The sequence below is a fragment of the Danio aesculapii genome, chromosome 22 (genome assembly GCF_903798145.1).
Source record: "Danio aesculapii chromosome 22, fDanAes4.1, whole genome shotgun sequence".
Lineage (NCBI taxonomy): Eukaryota > Metazoa > Chordata > Actinopteri > Cypriniformes > Danionidae > Danio > Danio aesculapii.
Window position 1 is genome coordinate 36,202,218 of NC_079456.1, and position 25,257 is coordinate 36,227,474.

The window sequence follows — 25,257 nt, forward strand, 5'->3', positions numbered from 1 at the left end:
AGTCAGACACAATATTCATTCTGTTTCCACTGCAGCATGAGCACATATTCTATACTGGACATTATTGAAGGTTCAGTGAGCAGACTTTAGTCTAAGCAGAGTCAGACCTTACTGTCCTAATCAAATCATTAATAATCAAGGCATGATCATATTTTATTGTGCTCAAATAAGCGTCATCTAGAGGCCTTTACCTTTCATATAAGCCACTTCTGATACCAAATGATCAACTAGAAGTCAAGTTACTACATGATAGGTAACAAGACTTTTGTCAGGTTGTTTAGATCGATATAGTTCATCTTTATATATTATTAGCGATATTAACAGCAGGTCTACACATTAAAAGAAACGCCATCAGTGAAATGTAAGCCCAGTGCTGTTTATTTTTCATTCATATGCATATGATCTTTTATGCGACAGATGTTTTCTTGATGTAATCTGCTCATGTTTCACATTCAAAAGCTACCAAACAACAGAAAAACACGGAGCAGATAGCAGACATCATCAATAATGAAATTAGTTTGGCACAATATTAAGTTACTGCACTATACAGCGCATAAAAGGTTTAAAGCGGACATTGTTGCACAGTGCATCAAGTTCAATTTATATGTTTGCTTTTACCGTAGGATTTTAGATTATAAAAGTCTTCTTGGCATTAGAGAAGCATGAAATAGAGCACTATTTAACAGTTCTTTATGGCATTTTGGCCTTAAAAGGTTTAAAAGGTAAAGAGTTCAGTATCCAGATACTCGATATTAAAGAAAACGACCGAACATGAGCACAAAACTAGCATCTGGACAATCAATCCACAATCTTGGCACAACATTTCAGCTGTATTCTTGATTGGTCTGTGCATTTAATTCCAATTATGTTTGATTTCTGTTCATTTGGCAGGCTGATACATTTATTCAAAAGAAATTTAATGTGGTACATTTTATAAGTATGTGTTACCTAGTAACCCTTAAAGGGGGTCTATTATGCAAAAATCACTTTTATAAGGGGTTTAAACCCAGTTGTGTGGCAGCTATCAGTGAATATAACCAGCTTCTAATGGTAAAAAATTTATTAATTCTATCGTTTATAATCACACTTGATAAAAACAGTCTACAGAAACACTTTGATTGACATTCTCGCTTTGTACGTGTCATCAGAAGGGTGAAAGCCCCACCCACTAGTGACCATCTCTCCTTCATTAGCATAGGACGTCACTCTTGTTTTTGAATCTGCCACGAATTCTGACACACAGGCATTTGTAGCTCCGCTCTCTCCTAAAAAGAGCAAAATCTCATTTGAATTTAAAGCGACAGTCATCAAAATGACTTAATTAGGATCAAAACCTAACAGGGGCAGTTTCAGAGTGTTAGAAAACATTATTCGTGAGGTATTTTGAGCTCAAACTTGACATACACACTCTGGGGACATCAGAGACTTATTCTACATCTCATCAAAAGACGCATGATAGGCCCCTTTAAAACGTTTAAAAGGTAAGGAGTTCAGTATCCAGTTACTCGATACTAAACTAAAAAACGACCGAACATGAGCACAAAACTAGCATCTGGACAATCAATCCACAATCTTGGCACAACATTTCAGCTGTATTCTTGATTGGTCTGTGCATTTAATTCCAATTATGTTTGATTTCTGTTCATTTGGCAGGCTGATACATTTATTCAAAAGAAATTCAATGTGGTATTATTAGTATGTGTTACCTAGTAACCCTTAAAGGGGGTCTATTATGCAAAAAACACTTTTATAAGGGGTTTAAACACAGTTGTGTGGCACCTATCAGTGAATATAATCAGCTTCTTATAATAAACATTTATTAATTCTATCGTTTATAATCAGACTTGATAAAAACAGTCTGCAGAAACACTTTGATTGACATTCTCGCTTTGTACGTGTCATCAGAAGGGTGAAAGCCCCGCCCACTAGTGACCATCTCTCCCTCATTAGCATAGGACGTCACTCTTGTTTTTGAATCTGCCACGAATTCTGCCACGCAGGCATTTGTAGCTCCGCCCTCTTCTAAAAAGAGCTCAATCTCATTTGAATTTAAAGCGACAGTCACCAGAATGACTCAATTAGAATCAAAACCTAACAGGGGCAGTTTCAGAGAGTTTGAAAACATTACTTGTGTGGTATTTTGAGCTCAAACTTGACATACACACTCTGGGGACATCAGAGACTTATTCTACATCTCATCAAAAGACGCATGATAGGCCCCCTTTAAAACGTTTAAAAGGTAAGGAGTTCAGTATCCAGTTACTCGATACTAAACTAAAAAACGACCGAACATGAGCACAAAACTAGCATCTGGACAATCAATCCACAATCTTGGCACAACATTTCAGCTGTATTCTTGATTGGTCTGTGCATTTAATTCCAATTATGTTTGATTTCTGTTCATTTGGCAGGCTGATACATTTATTCAAAAGAAATTCAATGTGGTATTATTAGTATGTGTTACCTAGTAACCCTTAAAGGGGGTCTATTATGCAAAAAACACTTTTATAAGGGGTTTAAACACAGTTGTGTGGCACCTATCAGTGAATATAATCAGCTTCTTATAATAAACATTTATTAATTCTATCGTTTATAATCAGACTTGATAAAAACAGTCTGCAGAAACACTTTGATTGACATTCTCGCTTTGTACGTGTCATCAGAAGGGTGAAAGCCCCGCCCACTAGTGACCATCTCTCCCTCATTAGCATAGGACGTCACTCTTGTTTTTGAATCTGCCACGAATTCTGCCACGCAGGCATTTGTAGCTCCGCCCTCTTCTAAAAAGAGCTCAATCTCATTTGAATTTAAAGCGACAGTCACCAGAATGACTCAATTAGAATCAAAACCTAACAGGGGCAGTTTCAGAGAGTTTGAAAACATTATTTGTGTGGTATTTTGAGCTCAAACTTGACATACACACTCTGCGGACATCAGAGACTTATTCTACATCTCATCAAAAGACGCATAATAGGCCCCCTTTAAAACGTTTAAAAGGTAAGGAGTTCAGTATCCAGTTACTCGATACTAAGCTAAAAAACGACCGAACATGAGCACATAACTAGCATCTGGACAATCAATCCACAATCTTGGCACAACATTTCAGCTGTATTCTTGATTGGTCTGTGTATTTAATTCCAATTATGTTTGATTTCTGTTCATTTGGCAGGCTGATACATTTATTCAAAAGAAATTCAATGTGGTATTATTAGTATGTGTTCCTAGGTACCCTTAAAGGGGGTCTATTATGCAAAAAACACTTTTATAAGGGGTTTAAACACAGTTATGTGGCAGCTATCAGTGAATATAATCAGCTTCTTATAATAAACATTTATTAATTCTATCGTTTATAATCAGACTTGATAAAAACAGTCTGCAGGAACACTTTGATTGACATTCTCCCTTTGTAAGGGGGAAAGCCCCGCCCACTAGCAATCATCTCTCCCTCATTAGCATAGGACGTTCTTGTTTTTGAATCTGCCACTATGCTGACACAGAGGCATTTGTAGCTCCGCCCTCTTCTGAAAGAGCACAATCTCATTTGAATTTAAAGCGACAGTCATCAAAACGACACAATTAGGATCAAAGCCTAAAAGAGGCTGTTTTTAACAGCTTTAAAACATCATTTGTGGAGTATTTTAGCCACTATGAGAACCACCTTGACCAGTGTAATCAGCTGTGTTTGATTAGGATTGGAGCAAAACTGTGCAGAGCTGCGGCCCTCCAGGCATCCAGTTTGAGACCTATGCATGATATTATTTTAAACTACTTAAACGTCAATTTAAGTCACTTTGTTAGGCTGTAGAGTAGAATTTTTGACATAAAAAGTCAACAGAGAAGAGATTAACGTCCCATAATGCAACTCACAACCGTAAATAAACAAAAAACACAAAATTAACAGATATTTTTTACAGTTTACTAGTTATAATGAGAATGAAACAAATGAAATGGAGCTAAAAACAAAGAACATTAGCAATATATGTGTGAAACAGCATGACAAACAACATGTCAAGGGAAAAAGTACATTTTGCTAAATGCAAACCAAAATTTTAACCAAAAATCTCTGATATTCCACGTCGTATACACTAATATAAAAAAGAAACGATTCCCAGACTTTCAATGTCTTGAAAAGAGCTTTTACAATGCCATGATATTGCAGAAATTCCATGACTTGTGGTAACTCTGCTGGTAAACCTTAAAGGCTACAAATGTTGTCCTTTATTAAAGTGGTTCAGTTGCACAAATATTGAGTGGTCAAAGTCTCAATTTATTTGTTGCCCTTTTACTTATTTAGCTAAATGCTTAACTTTTCTTGAGGATGACCTGACCTGAGCGGTAAAAACAGACCTTTGAGCGATCAGATAAAAGTGCTGTGATCTGCGGTTTGTGAGGTAAGTTCAGACTAAGCCATCCATAAAAGTTAATGAGGCCGTGTCACATTCCTGCATTACAGTATTATATATTGTACAACACACCAGGGTTCCTACATCCTTGCCAAAGTCCAATTTAAGCACCTTTTCAAGTGTGGCAAATTACAAACATACATTTGAAGTCATAATTATTAGCCCCACTGCTGTGAGCGCGACACTTCACAAGACAAGAACTGACTGTTGAGTTTCATACTTTGTATGGAATAAACACATTTCGGTAGGCTAATTATCTGAGAAACATACAGACAACTCTAACACTGGAGTGCTTTGTAATTTTCTCCATAAATAAAACCTGTATCAGAGTGACAGCAATGTTTTGTCAGTTTGTCATCCTCTGAGAAAACAGTTGATGGTCATGATCCACCACCCCAAGCACCAAGCCCCCTCTCCCCGTCTGCGGTAAAATGATAAAGCGTTGAACGGTTGGTCCGCAGTGATAAAAAGGTTGAGGACCGCTGCTCTATAGTGTATATAGTGTATAGTACACTGTAAACAATGGCCGTGATTTCAACGGTAAAAAACTAAAAATGCTACAGTAAAAATCCATAACCTGGTTAACAGTATGTTTCCTTAATATATACGAAGAATAACCGTAAAATCACTTTCCCAGAATTCCCTACATGGCACATCACTTGTTATGCTATTTGTTGACATTACTATGGATCTTTTTAGTTGTTTCCCAATCAGTTATGTACAATAGAGGTTTATGTTACATCTAATGATGATAAACAATGTTTATTTCATGACTTTAATTTTATGCGTGTTACCATACTGGTGTTTAGTAGCTGTATGAATGACACTGAGCACCTTCTATACACTGATACAATTTTCTACTTGTGGGAAAAGTTGTTAGTGATGAGCTTTGGTTCATTATGTAACTTCCTCATCACCACCTGCATATGGCTGTGTTAACGTGTCTAACTGTGCAACAAAAGATGTGTAGATGTTATTCGCAATACAGACATATTGCATCTAAAAAATTTATGAAAAACGGTAGTTTACTGTAAAAACAAGAAATTCCTTTTTTACAGTTTGCACCGTGAAAAACCAGCAACCACAGCTGCCGTTTTTACTATAAATTTTACGAATTTATTTTTTAGAGTGTATAGCATTTAAAATGACTGAATTTCTGTACCTCAGTACTGTTAGACTCCACCAAAAACCATAAAGCACTGTTTAATTCATTTTTATCTTTGTTCTAATGTTTTAATCTGTGGTTTAGTTTATATATTTTTCATGAACTTCCCTACAACACCATCCCAATCAATGTGAAAGTATTCATTCTTTCCAAATAGAGCTACTTGGGTCATCTTCTGAAATTGTATTCATATCTCTATACCTATATATCTATATCTATATAGATCACAGAAAAACTAAATATCGCAGTGTCCGTTTTTTTATCCTCCAATATCGCGCAGCCCTAGTAGATGGTGGTACCAGCCTGATCTCACGAGGAAACGTAACTATTTTACGTTTTGCCAGTTTTGTGGCTAATTCATTTGAGCTCAATCGTTTGAAAATGTACTATTTTTAAAAAGGAGGCGTGGCACCAAACCCCACCCCTAAACCCACCCATTATTGGGGGAGAAGCAAATCGTACAAAAGAGATCATGCGAATTAGCCACTAAATCAAAAAGTTACGAATTGTCGTGAGAACAAACAGCGATCCTTTGCTTGCCTCCAATTCCTTACAAATACCACTTAAACCTAAAATAATCATTAATAAAATGAGGTAAAGTTTAAAGGAATTACAAGAGCGGTGTTTAGAATAATCCTGTGATATAAAAGCCAACGTACATGACAGCTTATTATTTAGTTTTTGTACTGTTAGGTACCCGAAACCCTGAAAAGCACCATTTAGTTTAGTAGTATCCTTGCTATAGTTTATTCATTTGTGATTACTTGTGTCCTATTTTTTACTAAACATAAAATATACTGAGGGACGGCGCAGTGGCTTAGTGGTTAGCACTGTCACCTCACAGCAAGAAGGTCACTGGTTCGAGTCCCGGCTGGGCCAGTTGGAGATTTGTGGAGTTTGCATGTTCTCCCCGTGTTGGTGTGGGTTTCCTCCAGGTGCTCTGGGTTCCCCCACAATCCAAACACATGCGCAATAGATGAATTGGATGCACTAAATCGGCCGTAGTGTACGAGTGTGTGTGCAAATGTGATAGTGTATGGGTGTTTCCCAGTACTGGGTTGCAGCTGGAAGGGCATTCGCTATGTAAAACATACGCCGGAATAATTTGCGGTTCATTTTGCTGATAAATAAGGGATTAAGCCGAAGGAGAATGATTGATTGATATACCAAACCATACCAAACCCGTGACCCTAAACCATGATACCAACTAAACTGCGAGCAATCTGTATTACTGCATCCCTATATTTTAAAAGCTTTAGTGTTCAGTCAAATTTGTCTGATCTGTTGTGCACTCTGAAACCATATTCTTTCCACTTCATCTTTGCCCAGCTCCCAAAGACGGCTGAGGTGCCGCAGACCTTTCCTGGAGGTGATCATCAAATACTCTTCATTCTCCGGCTGCTGGATCACAGTATAGCGGGCCAGAACAAAAGACTGGCAGAACCGAGACAAAACCAGCCAGTAGAGCGAGTCTCTTTCAGCCTCATTGAGAGGAAAAACACTTTCCCATCCCGCCACCACTGGCCCTCCAACATCTAACGGATTGGGACTCTCAATCATCATGTACATGATGGTGATGGCCAGCTCGAAAATGAAATACCCATAGCTCATGTCTGCAAAATCAAGTATCCCAGAGATCTTGTACTTTGAGGGTCCGTCAGGTTTCACTAAGAGGTTGTGGTCATTGAAATCTCCATGGTTGATGCCTGCAATGCAATAAAAATGTTGTAAAAAAAGAAAGAAAAGAAAACACACACACAAAGGGTCTCTCTCAATAATAATTGTGTATATTTTTTATATTTATATGCACATATGAACTTCTCACGAAAACTAATTCACAACATGTGCATATACAATTTGAGAGTTTCCTTGGCTGTGTTGTGGATCAGTGACTGCATTTACATGGACGTCAGTAATCGAATTATTCGCCTTAATCTAATTAATAACAAGATCAAGGCGTTTACATGAGCTGCTTTTTGAATGTTCCTTTAATGATCGCGTTTTACATGTTATAGCGCATAATTCGATTAACGTCATTGCGCCATCGCGCTATTCGTATTTCCTCCGGAGTTTCATGTAATTTCAGGTGTTTCATTTTTAATTTGTGGACTTTAACTGCAGTTTGGCACTTTCACTTTCATTCAGGAACATTTCACACATGCCCCCCTGTGACAAACGAGATATTGGATGCAACTATGAACTGCTGGAAGAGTGTTGTTTTAATGGAAGTTCATACCGCACGCTGAATGGAAGAAAAAACCTCCGCATTTCATGATGCAGGTGTCTGTGGTCTGCACTGACTCGGTAGGTGCAAAGAGTGTCAAACAGCCGTGTATGTATGTGTGTGTGACTATTCTGTTGCAAAACGCGGCAAAAAGTCCTACATGATGGTAATAATTCGATTAAGGTGTTTACATGCCTGTACTGCACTTCAATAATGCGACTAATATCGGCATACTCCACACGTCTTGATTCGATTTCTCTTTAGTTCGATTATCAATTATCTGATTAAATTAATCAAAAATAAATACATTTTAAAAAATAAATAAATAAAAAATTCGCATTTTACATGGTAAACACTTAATCAGAGTATTGTCTCAATCGCATTAAAATCCAATTATTGGTGTCCATGTAAATGTACTCAGTGGCTAATTCGTACGAATTCGTACGATCTACTTCGTACAATTTAGTACGATTTGCTCATCCTCCAATGACGGTTGAGTTTAGGGGCGGGGTTAAGTGCCTCCTTTTAAAATCGTACCATTTCGTATGACTGAACTCGTACGAATTCGTACGAATTAGCCACTAAACTGTCAAAACGTAAAATACTTACGTTTTCTCGTGAGATCAGGCTGGATATTCATTTACACTGAGGAAGGGCAGAGGCTTGCTAAAGAACCACCGAGAGATTTCAGCTACTGTCTGGGCTTTCTACACCTCCCTTTCTTCATGTGTTCAATACTTTTTCTCTGTCATTTCATTTTATTACACAGAACTTCATTTGTAAACAAATTAGATTGGTTTTCTTTGCATATATGGATCTTTTGGGTTGTTATAAACACCCTGTGAACATTTTAGGTCAACAGCACCCTTAGAAATATGTTTTGTGAGAAAAATGCTGACATGTTCGACACTTATTTGCCCAGCTGTATGTAGGATTCTTTATACATGTTTATTAGGCCTTGGGTGTACATGACTATTGTGTACATGTGGTAAAAGTTGTTCTTGAATTTTTTTCTCACATTTAGAATAAAAATTAGCACAAAAGTCTTGATTAATCGTGATTTACTTGTGAAAACGCACATTTCACGCATAAATTTGTGCATATGCATGGTTAGTGAATGAGACCCATTGAGTTTGGAATGAAATTTTTTTGAATATATTGAATATCTTACACTTGCGGAACAGAGGTAGTTTTGGCATGACCTGGACCTGGTACTTCTCTATAACGCCTTTTATGATTTTCTGCATGGGATCCCCATCCATCACATGAACATACTGGTTTAGGAGTGGAATACTGGTGAGTTTCCATATGAAATCTTCTCTCTGAAGGACACTTGTGTTTGGATGCTCCATCTTTGCATTCACAAAAACAAACAAATGCTTAAACAGTGGACATAGCATGGGAAATCTTAGGAAAATGAAGGCTTAAAGGTGCTTTATGGAGGTTTTTGACTTATTTGAAGCATAAAAACACCATCATATTTTTGTAGTCATTTAATTAACATGATTATTTATCTAAAAAACAATGCGAAGGTCAGTAATTCTCCTTTAAAACTGATACTCCATAGAATTCCATATAAAAGCCAGAAACTTTTTTTGACAGGCATATCTACGGGGTTAACAGTGCCAACTGATGATCAACAATAAAAACTACAAATTGTACCTCTTCCCAACAGGGAAAACCACCAACAATCAAGAGTGCATGCTTATATGGTGTCATGACTTTGCAATAAAAAAAATGATGTCATAATGGAAGTCAATGGGGCAAAAACAGCCATGAATATAACGAAAGGATAGTCAAATTAAATTAATACACAAGGATTAAAGGAATTAAATTAAAGATCTTACTTGCAGTAAAACTGTATCCAATGTGGCGGCCATTTTCCCAACATCATACAAGATTTGAGGACCGCAGGTGATTTTGGCTATGGTAGTGCCGGGCAGGTAGGTAAGCAAGCGGACTAAATATATCTGTGTGCCAAATCCACAATCTATGACAACACACACACACACACACACACAAAATGATAATTAGTATCATATATTAAATATAAACCCATCCAATGCTTTTCAAGCACCCTTGTTGACTTTAAAAGGACAGTTCACCAAAAAAATGAAAGTTTCCTCACTATTTACTCACACTCAAATGGTTCTAAACTTTAAAAAACTGCATTTTCATTTACAGAAATATGTAAATCCAGCAATTCTAAATGTAGAAAACTACTAGTTTTGGTAATTATAAGCAAAAATTTGTGTTACCATTTTAAAAGGAGAAAATGTATTAATAAACGTATTAAAAAATGTTCATACCTATCTTGAAATACCTGGCCCTTGTGCTCTTTTTACAAAAGATTTAACTCTCTATGTTTGTGTTACGTATTTTCTTTAAATAATTAATGATATAAAAATAATAATATAAATATCCTAAGTAGTGAGTATGTTTGTTGTGTGTGTGTGCGCATTGCTTGTGGTTCTTTTCTCTCCGCCTCTGTCTCCAAATAGGTTTCATCATACTGCACAGGTGCAGTGAATCAGGTGCCAGCACGTGGACGGTGGCTTGTTTGTGAAGACCATTTAAACCGGACTAGAACGTCATTCCGAGAGTCTCCTCTCTCCCGGCTTGTGTTGTGAAATAGAAACGGTGTTGCATTTACTTGGCTAAATTTTTGAACGCTGAGTGTTGACTTTGAGATCTATACGGAGACACGTGTGCTGAGGAGGGTGCCTTTTTGTTTTATTACACTTTCCTCATGTTTTGTGGTTAGTAGGGAGGTAAGTGAATTATTTTATTTGTCTTTATTTCATGTGCAGGTAAGCGGGTACAAAACTTGGTTAGCTGTTGAGTATTGTTTGTTATTTTGGCATTTAACTCCGTAAGCTTTTTTTATTGTCTCCTTTTTGAAGTTTAAGGTCAAATAAATTTGACTTTACGTTATTTCCTTGGTCATTCGACGTTGTTGTTGTTCCTTTTGAACGGGAGATGAGACTCCGGGCTCCTCGTTAATTTAGAGGAGTTCTGATTTATTTTAATTTAATATTATTTATTGTTATGGGTTTGGCTTGCTGTGTGGAGCCGAGCAAGGTTAGATTTTGTAACCGTTTGTTTAAACGTTTAAAGAATGAGAACATCAATCATGAACACATCATTTTACTGCTCTTTTTCAAAATTATTATTATACATCAATATTCTGAAAATTCTAATTTTAAAATAATCTATTAGAACATTTAACTTGTTTTTAATCAGTTAATGTGTTTAAATGACATCGCACACATTCAGACATACGCTGCCTGACAAAAGTATTGTCCCAGTTTTAGGAACAAAAATATAATCAACAAATAATAACTTGACTTCTAGTTGATCAATTAGTATCAGAATTGGCTTGTATGAAAGGCAAAGACCTCTAGATTATGCTAATTTGACCACAATAAAATATGATCATGCCTTGATTTTGATTTCATTAGGACTGTAAGGTCTTATCTCCAATATAGAATACAAAGTCATGCTGCAGTGGAAACAGAATGAATATAGTGTATGACTCATGTATGGATGCAGTCCTCAAAGCTCATGGGAGTCATACACGATAACTGTTTCGACTGCAGCATGACTTTATATTCTATACTGGACGTTATTTCTGTTCAGTGACAAGACTTTTGCCTAAGTAAAGTCAGACCTTACTGTCCTAATTAAATCATTAAAAATCAAGCCATGATCATATTTTATTGTGCTCAAATTAGCATAATCTAGAGGCCTTTGCCTTTCATATAAGACACTTTTGATACCAAATCATCAACTAGAAGTCAAGTTATTAATTGTTGTTCCTAAAACTTGGATAGGCAACAAGACTTTTGTCAGGTGGTGTACACGTTTAGGTGAACTATCCCTTTAAGTGTTCTTTTAAAAAATCACTAGATAAAATTTATGAAATTGACACTCACCAAATTCCTCCAAACTCATCAGTTGTCCAGTCAGTGTAGGTAAAGCGGTCTGCGCAGGAAGGCCTCTTTGGTGTAAGAAGTTCATAGATTGAGTCTGCAGCTCAATAACAGCGACGTTCTCGCTGTCTGCAGAGTTCATGACTTTTAAAACATACTCCCCACCCTCGCTGGGCGCCACGTAGAAGTTTTGATCATCATAACTGGGCAATGGCCGTATGACGGATGCGGTCAACCCATAGAGACGCTTAACAATGTCTGTCACCTGCGAATGGCTGAGATTTGGCTTCGATTCTTTTGTGGACATGGCTGAGGAAGGAAAAACGGGTTATTCACAAATCAATTCATTACTAGAGCGACTATACGCAAAGGAAATTAGGGTAAAGTTGGTTTTATAGTCGCACATTTAGACTTCCTCCTTAATAATTTAACTGTAAAAGTATTGTTTGTGAATGGGTGGTATGCACAGACTTTTAGTTTTTAGCTAAGCAGCCCAAGGGCTTCCGTTGAACTGTCTTTCCATTACAAATTTGTCACGTTTTAGGTCTGATTTCTTTAAAAAAAAAAGATCTTCACTGCTTGTTTGGATATACAATATGAAGTGGGTCTCAGATCGAACAAGAAGCTCTGCATATAATTCCATTTTCCCCCTGCCATGTCTAAAATATGAGTTTATATTACCCCAGTATTTTCAATGGAATTTCTGTGCTAGCCTGTTGCTACTGATGGTGTTAGTGGTTACAACGGTCTTATCTCGTTTTACGCTTGAACAACTAAATGAATGCTTTAGTCTATTTAACTGAATGTATTCTAATTACATTATAACATTGATGCTGTAAAAACTACCTCGTGAAATTGAAAACATTAACATTAAGCTTTCACCTATAACTCACTACGTGACTTATTTAATGCTCATACTGGAATTTGTTCGGTAAAAGTGTTTCCATCGTAGTTTATGCACATCTTTTGTTATCGAATGAAAAGTTTATCCTACTCAGTTATGCGCATATGTTTTTAATGCACATTTTCAAAAGTTATGTGCATCTTGGCGTTTCCATCAACCTTTTTTTTTTTTTTTTAAGTATTTACCTTTTACCAATTGAAAGTTCAATAAAGAATCATTATATTGCATTATTTACACAACAAAGACTTTTAATTGTTAATTTTTACATTTACAAAACACGCACTGCTTATTTCACTGTTATCTGTGCTTTATTGTATTTATCTATGCTAGTAATTTTGTAGAGATGGCTGACGTGAAACTGACGTTTTGACACAGGGTTGAAATCCCAAAAAGCAAGTGTTTGGAAACACTGCACCGAATCATGATCCGAAACACCCAGGTCGTGTGACTAAAGTGTCCAAAAGGGGGAATAAAATATCGCAACGTCACATTTTTCCAATATCGTGCAGGCCCAGTTAACAGTCAATTAAATAGTGCTAATGTTGTTTTAAAGTCCGATTTTAATGCGATTTATTTAAATTAGCGTGGTACACAGTATAGTGAGTGTTAAAATGAACGAATGTGCGAATATAAAACCAACTTCTCCTCAGTTTCAAAGAAAATCTCTATATTGTTTTGCTAAAACAAGTTTAATTTGTCAAAAATGTCTCTTGGGATAATTGATAGTATGTGTAGACCAGGGGGCTGTTTGATAAAAGTTGTTTAGAAAAGCGTACACCCATCACAGATTTCTTTTTTTAAATAAAATAAACTGAAGATCACAGTCCAAAAATTAGTGTATCCAAATGAATATGTTGGGGGAAATATTAAGCAAAATTTTAATAACCTAAACAAATCAACAGAAAGATAAAAAAATATATAAAAATGTTGTAGTTTGTATTTGTTTCGTTTGGATTCATTTATTGGAATTGAAATGTATTATCGTTCTTAAAAACGTTTGGTGTATAAATATATTTACTATGAAGTGACTAAAGTTTGAATCATTATTAAGAGGTTAAGTGAATTTAAATGGCATCAAATTACAGCATGTAAATGTTAATATTACCTTGATTAAGCTTGAACTTAAGACTTAGCCTGAGAGTTAACCTGCCCCGGACCAGACTAGTTTCCCAGCATAAGTTGCCGGAGTAACTGAGTTTGAACTATTGCAAATTTGACTTATAAAACCGAATCCGCCATTAATAAACCTCTTACAAAAATAAGCCTGACTTTTTCTCTAAGCTTGGTTTATGAAACGGGCCCCAGGTTTTTTGACATGCCGATTACCATTTGTACAACCAGTTTTACTATAAATGGGTTTCTGCAGGTTTCACCAGGTTACATTTAAGACTTAAGACTTTTTTTAAACCATTATGAATGAAATTTTAGACTAATACAGGGCTAAACGCTAAGGATTTATTTATTTATTTTTAAATATTCCAGTTGGAAAAGATTTTCACTTGCCCTATCAAAAAATGATTAGAATTTACAACATTTAATAATACAATAATAATAATTTAATAATAAAAAATATAGGTCAGGTCAGTATCCTCTGAAGTAAATAAATGGAGCTCTATAAAACAAATGTTACTGTAAGGAAAGTAATTAAAACATTATGGTAAATAGAGTTAAAATCTTATTGAGACTGAGATTGTTGGTAAATGTATGAGCATACATTGTTGTATGATTGTATGTTAATGGCCAGATTGGGTTGCTATACATGAACAAAGGAAAATTTAAGACCTGTTAAAAAAGATTTAAGACCTGCAACACAATATATTGATAGATTAAAGACATTTTAAGACACCGCAGATACCCTGTGTAAGGGTAGTAAAGCTACAATTCATACATGGTTTAATGTTTTATGATCATAAATAATATATAGAGGTAAACTGTTTTATATTCACACATTCGTTCTGTGACACACTCCCTATATTGTTTACCACGGCACTTTGAATATTCGGTCTGAAATAACCTGCAAGTGTGAGTTGAAAACAACATTAACACTGTTTATTTGACTGTGAACAATGTTTTACTTTGATAGTCATTGGCTGCTAATATGATTTCGCTATTTAGAGTTTGCAAATAATACTTTTATGAAATTATATTATTAAGGGGAAAGTCAGAATGTGCATATATATATATATATATATATATATATATATATATATATATATATATATATATATATATATAGTATATATATATATATATATATATATATATATATATATATATATATATATATATATATATATATATATATATATATATATATAACTTTACCTCTGTTTATCAGTAAATTCTGTGGTAAAATGAATGTGACTCTTTATAGGTTATGATATGTAATAATAAACAGTGTTTCATATGAGTTATCAATGTACGTTTAAGTGCCATCAGAACAATGAGTTGATAGTATATTTAATTATTGAGGTAAAGTTGGTTTTATATTCACACATTCGTTCAGTGACAGCTTGTCACGTGCTCCCTATATTGTTTACCATGATACATTAAATAACTGGTCTGAAATCACATACAAGTATCACTAAAACAACATTAGCACTATTTATTTGACTGAAAAGTTTTGTACTTTGATAGTCATTAGCTGCTAATATGATTTCACTGTTTAATATTTGCAAAGATTATTTTTTTTAAACTATATTATTAAGGAGAAAGTCTGAATTTGTGAATATAAAACTAACTTTACCTCAATAAATAATATTTGTAGTAAATGGTTCATTTTGGAATGTGTTTTTTACATTTTATTATTTATATATTTTATATATTATTAACATTTATGAATTATATTATTAAATATAGTATTTATTTAGGCAAACCTATTGTTTGTACGACATAAACCATAATCAGGATGATTAACTGAAAGAAAAAGGTGAATAAAACGCACAATCTGTATGATTTACTAAGTTTTAACCTTTTTAAATAAATAAGAAATCAATCACAATGTGGTAAGGTAAAACCGCTTGTAAATTAGTAATATTCCTGTCGTCTAAATGAGCAGTGCTAATGATCAAATGAAACTTTTGGACCGTTTTATTGTCATGCACGGAAAGAATAAAAAGTCTCGCGCTTGCAGACTAGTGCTACTGTTTAATGTGGTTAATTTTACAAAAGCAGACGGCACGAATCGAAAAAGCGTGAAAAATGCTAAAGAATAGCATTGACAAAAAAAGAGTTACTGATAGAAAATTGCCCTTAAATTGCGCTATTACCTGCTGAGGAATGTTGCCAAACCAGTCAGTGAAATGGAGTTTTGCAGCGAGTGCTTTAGCTGACGTGTTCTGCGTCATTACGTCACATTGCGGCGGCTGCGTGGATGGTCTGTACATTAATCTATGCTCTTTTATTACATGTTTATGTAAGTTTATTACGATTTTTTTTTTTTCAATAATTGTGTTTAGAACTTCACGTGTACCAGTTTTATTCATTGCAGCCACGATAGCTCATAAAAACCGCAATATTTAGTTTTAATGAAACATTCTTCATATATATATATATATATATATATATATATATATATATATATATATATATATATATATATATATATATATATATATATATATATATATATATATATATATATATATATATATATATATATATATATATATATATATATATATATATATATATATATATATATATATATATATATATATATATATAATATAATTATTTTTTTTCACCGGCCACTTTATTAGGTACACCTTACTAGTACCGGGGTGGACCTCTTTTGCCTTCAGAACTGCTTTAATCATTCGTGGCATAAATTCAACAAGGTACTGGAAATATTCCTCAGAGATTTTGCTCCATATTGACATGATAGCATCACACAGTTGCTGCAGATTTGTTGGCTGCACATCCATGATGCCAATCTCCCGTTCCACCACATCCCAAAGGTGCTCTATTGGATTGAGATATGGTGACTGTGAAGGCCATTTGAGTACAGTGAACTCGTTATGTTCAAGAAACCAGTCTGAGATGATTCACGCTTTATGACATGGTGGGTTATCCTGCTGGAAGTAGCCATCAGAAGATGGAGACACTGTGGTCATAAATGGATGGACATGGTCAGCAACAATACTCAGGTAGACTGTGGCGTTGACATGATGCTCAATTGGTACTAATGGACCCAAAGTGTGCCAAGAAAAAATCCCCCACACCATTACACCCCCACCAGCCTGAACTGTTGATACCAGGCAGGATGGATCCATGCTTTCATGTTGTTGACGCCAAATTCTGACCTTACCATCCTAATTTGGCAGCAGAAATGGAGACTCATCAGACCAGGCAACGTTTCTTCAATCTTCTATTGTCCAGTTTTGGTGAGCCTGTGTGAATTGTAGCCTCAGTTTCCTGTTCTTAGCTGACAGGAACGGCACCCGGTGTGGTCTTCTGCTGTAGCCCATCCGCCTCAAGGTTGGGCACAACCCTAGAGATGTATGTGCGTGAAAATCGCAGCAGATCAGCAGTTTCTGAAATACTCAGACCAGCCCGTCTGACACCAACAACCATGCCACATTCAAAGTCACTTAAATCATCTTTCTTCCCCATTCTGATGCTCAGTTTGAACTGCAGCAGATGGTCTTGACCATGTCTATATGCCTTAATGCATTGAGTTGCTGCCATGTGATTGACTGATTACAAATTTGCATTAACGAGCACCTGGACAGTTATACCTAATAAAGGGTATTATTGTTAATATAGAACTAGAATATATAATTTTTTTTCATTTCAACACAACCCTGTCTTCATGGGTCAGTTGATATTGTCAAACATTGAATAAAAAAATGCACACTTCAAAAGCACTTCTCGGGACCTTTGAGGTCCACGCTTGCATTTAAATAGTGTCCTATGTTTTGTTCACACACACATACAATGATTATCAAATATGTGGGCTTTCTATTGAAGTGACCATTTGTGTTTTTTATTTCAGTGGATTCATTGCCTGGTACATTGGGAGAAAACATCACTGTTCGATTCATTCTCAGATGGGATGGTGGGCTAAATCAAAAGGTTAACATGAGCCAAATTGGCTAGCGGGCCCTAGTTTGGGCATGTCTGATTTAAATCCTAATTAGTAAGATAAATTATCTCATGGTGTTGTTGACTAACTATGATTAACCTAATTTGATTTCATACTCTATAGCTTTTGAGAACAGTCATCAAAATAAACTAGTTTTTGATTTTTTTTTCTTTTTTTTTTTTTCTGTGTAGTTTCAGAATCTACCAGTAGAGGCTAACATATGACCATGCTAAGCATGATTTCCCTTAAGGGGTTTTAACAAAGGTCTCACTGTATTTTGATGGTCTGTTTGTTGAGTTTAAGTTACATTGCATCTACATGCTAACTAATTTTCATTAGATTATAAGTAGACTGTTAGGGTTAGCATAAGTTGACATGTACTTGCGAAGTTTCTTATAGTCAGTTAAATGTCTGTTGAAGAAGCAGTATCAGCAGATATTAAGCAGACAGTCTACTAATACTCAAATGGACTATAAAAATAAAGGGTTAGCAAATAATTAAAATAACATCATTTGTGCTTTATAAACTGAACAACTTAAACTGCTAATGTTAGCTAATGCTTTCTCCACAGACCTTGCCTGAGCTCAGTATAGCCTATATAAGGGGTACTCAAACTTTTTGGTATGAAGGGTCAAAAACCAAATATCATTGATAGCCATGCATGGGCCGAAGATAAATACCAAACTATTTTACATTAAAGTTGCCATGTGTAATAACTTAATTCACTTTATAATTTTAAAAACTAAATAGAAAACATCACTTTAAATTGTATTAACTAATGCAGTATAACTTATTTATTTATAACTTATTGCAATAAAATCATAAACAATCACATTTATAACACAGAGGAGTTCAATGCTGAATACACTAGTCAAGCCGAAGCTGTCTTAGCCTTGATTCGCTCACCAGAGTCTCTGCATTGTCCTCTATGCGTCATTTTAAACTGAATCTGAGTAATTTACACCATTTAATTTGATGCATTTAATTTTAGTTAGCATTTTTGTAGCTTAACAATGGAACAAACAAACAAATAAAAGGGTACATTAACTTTGAAATGACTCTAAACCATTCTCAGATGGGATGGTGGGCCAAATCAAAGGTTTCCATGGGTTGGTAGTTACCCTAGTTTGGACACGTCTGATTTGAATCCTAATTAGTGAGATAAATTATCTCATGTTGTTGACTAACTATGATTAATCTCATTTGATTTCATACTCTATAGCTTTTGAGAACAGTCATCAAAATAAACATACTTGTGTGTAGTTTCAGAATCTACCAGCAGAGGTTAACATGACCATGCTAAGCAGGATTTCCTCATGGGGTCTTAAAAAATCACTTAAAATAGCATCATTTGTGCTCCATAAACTGAACAACTCAAACTGGGAATGCTAATGTTTGCTAAAGCTAATGTTTTCTCCACTGACCATGCTTTACTGCAGTATAGGCTAGTGTTGCTTTTGGCATTATCTTCATAATGATTATCTTCCTTCATACAAAGAGAATAATATAAATTAAAGGATAAAGATAACTATATATAAAATAACTATATATAAACTAATCGACAGTGGCAGCAATAAGGATTAAACAATAGTGCGTGTGTGTTTGTGTTAGCTTTTGCTGACTGTGCATATTCTTGTGGTTTTGAGGCAGATATTGAGGTTACAAGGTTAAGGTTATGGTCTATTTTTCTAGCTCACGCTGAAAATACTAGATTATTTGCAAAATAAAAAGGAGACAACTTTAATTTTGGGCAAAGTTTCATGTGTTAAGAGAATTACTGGCATGTCTAAAGTCTCTGCATTGTCCTCTATGCGTCATTTTAAATTAAATCGGAGTAATTTACACCATTTAATTTGAAACTTTTAATTTCAGAGAGCTTAACAATGAAACAAACAAATAAAAGGGTGCATTAAATTTGAAATGACAATCTCTAAACCATTCTCAGATGGGATGGTGGGCCAAATCAAAGGTTACCATGGGCCAACTTTGGACATTTCTGGGCTATATGTTGTTTTTGGCATTATCTTTTCTAATGATTATCTTATTTCCCTCATAAATATATTTAACTATATATAAACTAATCGACAGTGATAGCACTGATTAAACAATTGTGTGTGTTTGTGTGTTAGCTTTTGCTGACTGTGTATTATTGTGGTTTTGAGGCAGATATTGAGGTTACAAGGTTAAGGTTATGGTCTATTTTCTTAACTTTCATGCTGAAAATAACAAAGAAAGAGGAGACAACTTTAATTTTCAGCAAAGTTTCATGTGTTAAGAGAATTACTGACACGTCTAAAGGACTGATCTTACAAAATGACAACCAAAAAAGCACTGTGTGTGTCTGTAAAACAAAAAAGGGAAATGAGTTGGCGGCAGCAGGCTCTGCTTCTGAATATACAGATGAAGGATTGGCAGGGCTGTGCATGCAGGCGACAGAAACAGCTCTGTATGTCAAAGGGAAACATTATAGCCTTCAGAAGCACTCATGAGCCTCAGCATCCTGTGATTGTGCTGATAGCGCAGCTCATATGTCGTATACGTTGAAATGAACACTGCATTTCTCACTTTTTAAAACATTACAACACGCCTGTAGACAGCCTATTGAAAGGGGTGGGGGGGAGGTTTTCTCAAAAAGTGGACCTTTTGGCAGTCATTCGCGTCATCTTCTTTAAAATTATGAGGTTCAAATATCTGCATTTTAGTGGCAATTTAAGCTCTAATTTTTGCTGGATTAGTTTACCGGATGGTGATCATAACTACACTTCTTTTCATTTACAAATGTGACGTTATTGGTGTTACAGGTCATGGATGATCAGTGATTCGTAGGGATCACAACCCACAGTTCAGAACGCACGTGGCCCGCGGATTAATAACGATTTTGAACTTGTGGGTTAATCCAATCTTTATTACAATTCCAGAGAGATCGCCTCCCACGGCATTCAAATCACATGCATGAAAGCATTTTGGCTTCCCTGTAAAATATTATGATGACGGAAAAAGTTGTGGTGAGACCTACCTAAATGCTTTTTTATGGCCCATTTCAACTGAGTGGTACGGTACAGGTCACCTTTATCAGGTTTGCGTTTCCACTGCTAAAAGGGTACCAATGGCACTCTTTTGGCAGGCGTGGTGTACGAAAAGTTTCAATCGACGTCATTCGATGTCAGTCGAGGAAATCCCTGTTGAAAAAGCCAGCCTAAACCAGCCTAGGCTGGTTGGCTGGTTTTAGCTGGAAAATGACCAGCTAAAACCAGCTTGACCGGCCTGGTTTAAGCTGGACATAGCTGGTTTTGGCTGGGCTCCCAGCCTGGCTAGGTGATCAAGCTGGTTTAGCTGGTCATTTTCCAGCCTGACCATTTAAGACCAGGCTGGAAATGGCTGGAAACCAGCCTGGAAATGGCCAAAACCCCTTTAAAACCAGGCTGGTCAACCAGCTAAAACCAGCCAACCCGCCTAGGCTGGTTTTTTTCAGTAGGGATGTCTACAGTAAAGCTGTACGGGTCGTTCACATATCATATGAGAAGCACTTCTCACAAAACAGATGCTTTATACACATAAATGCTTCTGTATAAATGTTCATTACTAACCTTTCTATGAACATGATTTGATTATAAGTGCAGATCAATGACTGTCTGCAAAATAGCCTACTGTAACGTCTGCCATTATATAAAATAAATAAATGCAACATATATGAACAAATACAGACCCTTACAGTGTCCGATATGTTGTCAATTACAGAAAAACTCAGCCTGATCTCACGAGGAAATGTAAGTATTTTACATTTTGCCAGTTTAGTGGCTAATTCGTACGAGTTTAGACGTACGAAAATGTACGATTTTAAAAATGAGGCGTGGCACCTAACCCCAACCGTTATTAGGTGATGAGCAAATCGTACTAAATTGTACGAATTAGATCATACGAATTCTTACGAATTAGCCACAAAATCAAAAAGTTACGAATTGCCGTGTGATTGCACTGAAAAAACTACACACAACATACATTTAGTCCTTATTTGGGTTCAAAAACAGCACGCAACATATAGCCCACAGTCAGCGCAAACCTCTCATCTGTGTCTTTATTCTTCACCAGCACATGCAACCTCTGTTAGAGAGTAATTTCGTCATTCCCAGCTCGTAATAGTACAACAGGCGATGATAATAGTTAAACACGGCAGCTTGTTCATGCTTAAGGTTGGTGAAAGAATCATTCGCTCCTTTGTTTTTCCGCGCTTCACTCTCGCGTTTGTCATGTTTCTGAAAGGATCGGATGTCAGAAGCACTTCAATAATCTCACGCATGTTATTATCATCAGCTTAAGAAGTTCGTTATTTCAAATATAGATACACAAGCGAGAAAGCAAACTGCTCACGCTTTAGATGGTCTTGTAAAAAACTACAGGGCACAGGGTAGATTTTGCTCTTCTTCTTGGCTTTGTGGCTGTTTATCAAGGCGACGACAAGGTTTGTAACGCTCGGGTCAACGATGGCTCGTTATTAAATATATATTTATATTATTACGGTGTAATGTCTCGGCTGTGTTTTTAAAACATGCCGATTCCTTTGTTTTCATTCTTTGTTTTCGAAACACATGCTGGATAAGTTGGTGGTTCATTCAGCTGTGGAGACCCCTGATAAATAAAGGGACTAAGCTGAAGGAAAATGAATAAATGAAAATGCAAAATATTAATATAAAAATGTCACCTTTTTGTTATTTTACGCAAAAAAAAAAAAAAGTGAGCATTTTAATTTTAAATTGGGAGGAAATGGCATCAGTAAAAATGACTTTAATAGTAATATAAATAATTATAACTCATTGTTACGTGGGTCTGTGTTTTATCTAATTCATTAATTTATTTGTTGCGGGTTTGTGTTTGTTGCGCTTGAGTTATAGGAGGAGTTTTTCTACCCGGCTTGTCCAGGATTGGATGACGCCCGTGACGTCACTGGGGATTCCCCCGTATATAAGGCTGACAGTAATGGCGGTGCTCTCTGTCTCTCGCTCTCCCACAGCTCAGTGGTGGCCTGCGCTCAGGCGGTCTGTCTGGCTGTGCTTCGCATGCCAGGCGATCCATGTACATGCCGCTCTCTTTAGAATTTTGTTATTGTTAACCTTTTGATTATTTAGTATTATTTTTCATAGTCACGTTTTGTTATTTATTTAGTTTAGTGAAGGTAAGCAGTGGCCCGGAAGACTCGACTGTTTTTTTATTCCTTTTACGGGAGTTGTAGGTAAGATCTGTCCATTTTAAAAACAGTATAGTCAGAGACCTGTTTTCCTTAGCTGCCCTACCGGTCTACTTGATGTTTGGTAATGTTTTGTTTCTTTTAAACATATCATTTATGTAAATTTAAAGAGTATTGACGGAATGTCAATTTATAAATTCAATCGTCTGTGTCTTTCATATGTTCGACTCTTGATTGTTGTTGTTGTTGTTGTTATTCGAGCTAGTTTTGGGCCGTAACAGTCATAATTCCAAAGAAAATAAAAACTGTCAATTAGTTTTTAATTTTTTTTATAGCTGTATGTCAAAAATATACTCCAATTCCATTAAAACATTCACTCATTCATTTTCCTTCGGCTTAGTCCCCAATTTATCAGGGGTCACAACAGCGGAATGAACCACCAACTATTCCAGCATATGTTTTACACAGCGGATACCCTTCTAGATGCAACCCAGTACTGGGAAACACACTCTCATACACTACAGCCAATTTAGTTAATCCAATTCCCCTATACCACATTTGTTTGAACTCATGAAACCGGAGCACCCGGTGGAAACCCACACCAACACGGGGAGAAAATGCCAACTGGCCCAGCTGGGACTCACATCAGCTACCTCTTGCTGTGAGGCGACAGTGCTAACCACTGAGCCACCGCGCCTGACATTTACAGCCAAATGAATAATATGCATTTCATTGAAGAAGGAAATACACATTACAGATGAGACAAACAAAATGTTTTTTTATATTTGTATTTGAAGAATTAACCCCTTAGCATTCCTGCATTCCTGTAGGCACTCAGTGTACCCAGCATGGGCGTAAACACTAGATAACTAACAGGTTAAACTGCACATTAAAAGAAATCATGCTGTTCCTACCTAAGGGAGAAGCGTTGGTTCTCGATAAACAAATGATTATTATTATTACTGCATTTCATTTATTCATTTTCCTTCGGCGTAGTCCCTTTATTTATCAGAGGTCGCCACAATGGAATGAACCACCAACTTATCCAGCATGTGTTATACATAATGGCAACCCAGCAAAGGGGAAATAGAATGATGCCCTATGCTGGTTTTGAACCTACAACCTCAGTGTTGGTAAAGCTAGCCAATCAGGTATCATTTTGCATGTAGGATAAATAGTAAGACTTCAAAATAATGGTCCATTAGATACTTTTAGTAATGTATTTACAAACATATATTAGAAATGAATAGTAGATTTATTACAGTATTTATTCATCTTGGAAAAAAGAAAAATCTCACAGTACATTAACTAATGTTAACAAACACAATGTTGGATTTTAACAACGCATTAGAAAACGCTGAACTACTTAATAAATGCTTTACAAGTGTTGTTCAATCTAATGGATCAATATTTTAGTTACCGTGTGAGGAAAAAAGCTATAGTCATTGAAGCAAGTTAAATCAAGATTGACTGAAAAATTGGAATAAAATACTTTAAAATCATCTTCAGAATCCTCAATTCCCATTTGTACACCAACAAAGTTTGACTTTGACCTGAGGATTTGAAAGCCCTGCACAATTAATCAGATTTAACTTGAATTTGCCAAAGGATTAGCATACATTCAGATATTAAAACATTTTAGCATGTTCAGAACTAAACTAAACTGTTGCTTGCTAATGAGTTTACAGAACTGTTAAGAATTCAGCAGCTATTCTACAGGATTATCACACCAACATAGGTAAATAGATAGCCAGAGTTACAGTTTTACTGGTTTCCATGATAAAATGTGTCTTTTTGCACTTAATTCCAGGCTTACTTCACATATTAATAATGAATGTTTAGTCACAGACTCATCAATGCTAAAAAGCTCAACAATCAAAGTCCAAAACCAAGACTGACACAGTATTTAGCTGTAAAACTTACCACTGCATGATGTTGGTAAAGAAAATAAATAGGTGTTGTAGTTACCTTTAATTCGAGAAGCAGCTTTCAGCTAAATCAAATAAAGCAGATGACCGCACCAGGTACAAACCCGTCTGTCACTAATAAAAAAAACACAGTGATGAGATTATATCTCTTTCAGCCAAGGGTGTAACTGCTTTGAGAAATGAGACGGAAATAAAGATGCACTTTCTTTATTGTTTAATAAGGGCAGATATATCCTAACATGAACAAACTTTCTGAATCAGCATCTATTTTTTTTTCCTTTTCATCCATGATGACATTAAAGTCATCAGTTGCTGCTTCCCTCATTTCTTTTCTGACTGTCCCACATCCACATGACTGTACCCCCCCCCCCCCCCCTTTATCATTTATAAGAGCCTTTATTAAGGGTTTTTGAAAATTACCTTCTATGCAGGG

At 35.8% G+C, this 25,257-nt stretch overlaps 2 protein-coding genes across 3 annotated transcripts in view; one reads left to right on the plus strand and one right to left on the minus strand.

Moving 5' to 3' along the window:
* Positions 1-25,257, plus strand: part of LOC130215721 (uncharacterized) — a 208,710-nt gene that overhangs the window by 119,058 nt on the left and 64,395 nt on the right. The gene's annotated exons all lie outside the window — the stretch shown is intronic.
* Positions 1,121-24,949, minus strand: hykk.2 (hydroxylysine kinase, tandem duplicate 2). 2 transcript variants are annotated; one of them, XM_056447567.1, is made up of 5 exons: positions 24,865-24,949; positions 11,728-12,033; positions 9,640-9,782; positions 8,964-9,144; positions 1,121-7,274 (listed from the first exon to the last, which is right to left on the minus strand). In XM_056447567.1, exons 2-5 carry the CDS (start codon positions 12,029-12,031, stop codon positions 6,835-6,837), a joined length of 1,068 nt encoding a protein of 355 aa, XP_056303542.1. In that variant the 5' UTR covers positions 12,032-12,033; positions 24,865-24,949; the 3' UTR covers positions 1,121-6,834. The 2 variants fall into 2 exon arrangements, with proteins under 2 accessions (XP_056303542.1, XP_056303541.1); XM_056447566.1 differs by lacking the exon at positions 24,865-24,949 and adding an exon at positions 15,898-15,983.

Coding starts and splice junctions, on each gene's coding strand:
- hykk.2 (XM_056447567.1), bottom strand. CDS start 12,031: ATGTCCACAAAAGAATCGAAGCCAAATCTCAGCCATTCGCAGGTGACA. Junction 9,145..9,639: donor TGGATACAGTTTTACTGCAA/GTAAGATCTTTA, acceptor GTGAATGCAAAG/ATGGAGCATCCAAACACAAG. Junction 7,275..8,963: donor ACTACCTCTGTTCCGCAAGT/GTAAGATATTCA, acceptor ATTGCATTGCAG/GCATCAACCATGGAGATTTC.